At 56.4% G+C, this 2,212-nt stretch overlaps 1 protein-coding gene across 1 annotated transcript; it reads right to left on the reverse strand.

Annotated features, from left to right (window-relative positions):
• Nucleotides 1-1,066: 1,066 nt before the first annotated feature.
• Nucleotides 1,067-2,212, reverse strand: PRR15 (proline rich 15). The gene has a single exon (XM_065752462.1). It carries the CDS (start codon nucleotides 1,980-1,982, stop codon nucleotides 1,632-1,634), a length of 351 nt encoding a protein of 116 aa, XP_065608534.1. The 5' UTR covers nucleotides 1,983-2,212; the 3' UTR covers nucleotides 1,067-1,631.

The raw sequence follows: 2,212 nt of genomic DNA on the forward strand, positions 1-2,212 counted from the left end.
GTTATTTTTGTCATTACTGTCTTCATTCCCAGTTTTAAGCATCATCTCCTTCAGATCCCTCCTTACAAGTCGAGGTTTGTTCCAGTCACTTCTCATTCTCGGCTTTAGGTGCTCCTCAGCAAGCAAGTTTTCTGTAGAGCAGCACCTCCAAGGAGCAGCAGTGGTGGCTTCCAAGAGCTGCCCCATCCTTGCTCTGCAATGTCAGCTTGTAGACAAGAGTACACAAGGGCAGTCCAAAAGCAATCAGTGCTTCCAAGCTTTACTAATGGTAGGAAAAAGCATGCTGAGTGGAAAGCAGATACTGTTATGGAAATATGTTTATGATGATACAGTCCCGCTGTCCTTGGATTTAGGAGGCTGAAGAAAGAGCAGAGGACTCTTAACTAAGGCAGCAAGACTGCCTTAGTTTATTGCACAGGAACTTTCAAAGTTCATTATAGACCATTTATGCACGGCGAACCCCAGGGCACCAGCCCTGCCTCCACTACATCATTTTGTTGATTGTCAGTGACAGATTCAAGCCATACTTTCATTCAAAATGCATCTCTTTTTCCTTGCAGGTCACTTTTTATGTTGACATGACCTTAAATAATTAATTACAGCAACCAAACAAAATCATAACCGCATCATACTTGACTGCTGGGAGATGATTTTCGGTCCCTGCGCTGTGTAATATATCGCATTTAAAAAATAATAATAAAAGCTAAAACCATTTCAATTATATCAAGTATATATTGCAAATTCATTTAGAAATAAATAAGGCAGTTGCAGCTACATCATCTACTGTCAAGAAATGTGTAATTGCTAAGTTTTTCTAGCTGAGTTTGCTCTGTAAGGCACAACACCAGTGCAAGGCTGGTGGATGGTTTACTCTGTGCGAAGCTCCTGGAGCTGCTGGGATGGGGCTGCCCAAGGCAAAGCGTGCCAGAGAGAGGTTTTGGGACTTCTGCACCTCGCCCCAGGAACCTGGTACACAGTAAACGTTAAAGAATACTTTCAGTGGTTCCAAAGCCAATCACCATGCTTGGAGTACCACGCAGCCCACGCTCTTCAAGGGTCTCGTTTTCAGCATAGCTTCGTTATGCCAGTTATCACCAATTACAAAGAAATGGTGCATTGTCTGGGTAGTGAACGGTTGGTGTTAGACAGTAACTGGCCTCTCTTTGCACCAGAGCTGTGGGAGACTAACCTCTTGAATCACCTGCTTAGCACTAAGAGCAGAAAACAATGCGCTCCTGCCTTTGCATATTTAAATGCGATGCCTGAGAGCACCCGAGCACCTGCATCCCCAGCATCTAAACACAAGCAGGCCTTGTTCGCCTGCACACCCACCACCAAGAGCAGTTCGGAGGCACTGCTGAAGACTCCCGGCCCTGAAATCAGACCCAAACGCGTCGTCCCCCCTTCCTTCAAAAGACAGCGGTGGGGAAGGCACGGAGACACCGGGACAGCACCTTTGCGCCCATCCACCGCGGTTCAGGGCGGGGGGAGGGGGTGTCCATTGGTATCATCATTAAGGCAATCACGTCGTCGCTCGATTGGAAGCATCGCTCCTCACCACGCACGCAGTCCCACAGCCCTCCGCTCGGCGCGGGCTCCGCGCCGCGTCCGGGGCTCCTCTCCTCCCGGGGCTACTCGCCCTCGGGGGCTTCGCGCCCGGGCTCGGCTCCGTCGAACACCTCGGGGCCGTCGGCCAGCAGCGAGGCGCGCACCTTCCGCCGCTCCTTGAAGCGGCCCGAATGCGACACGCGGAGGCTCCGTCGGGCTCCTCCGCCCGCCCCCGGGGGCTCTCCGCTGCCCGGCGCGGGGGGCGGCTCCTCCCGGGAGCCGGGGCTGGGGGGAGCGGCGGGAGGTTGGGCGGGGGGCGGCGGGGCGGCCGCGGTTTCCTTGGGCTTCTTCTTGCCGGTCAGCGACTTCCACCAGTGTCCCGCCGAGCTGCCGCCCTTCACGGCGGCGGGGGGGGCGGCGGCGGTGTCCGCCATCGCGACGCGGGGGCTCCCGCGGGCGGCCGTCAGAGCGGGAGGGCTGAACGGACGGCGAGCGCCCAGCCGAGCGCAGGTGGGCAGCGGACGGGCGGCGGGGAAGCGGGGCGGAGCGACGCCCCGCGGGGGCTCTCCCTCCCAACCTCCATCCACTGACCTGGCGAACGCGCTTCTCCTCCCGCCGCTACGCGTCCGTGGCCGGGCAGCCGGGAGCTGCGGCGGTGCGGCTC

The sequence above is a fragment of the Cyrtonyx montezumae genome, unplaced genomic scaffold (assembly GCF_038088225.1).
Source record: "Cyrtonyx montezumae isolate F1298 unplaced genomic scaffold, pur_monq_1.0 scaffold_8, whole genome shotgun sequence".
In the NCBI taxonomy this organism is placed as follows: Eukaryota; Metazoa; Chordata; class Aves; order Galliformes; family Odontophoridae; genus Cyrtonyx; species Cyrtonyx montezumae.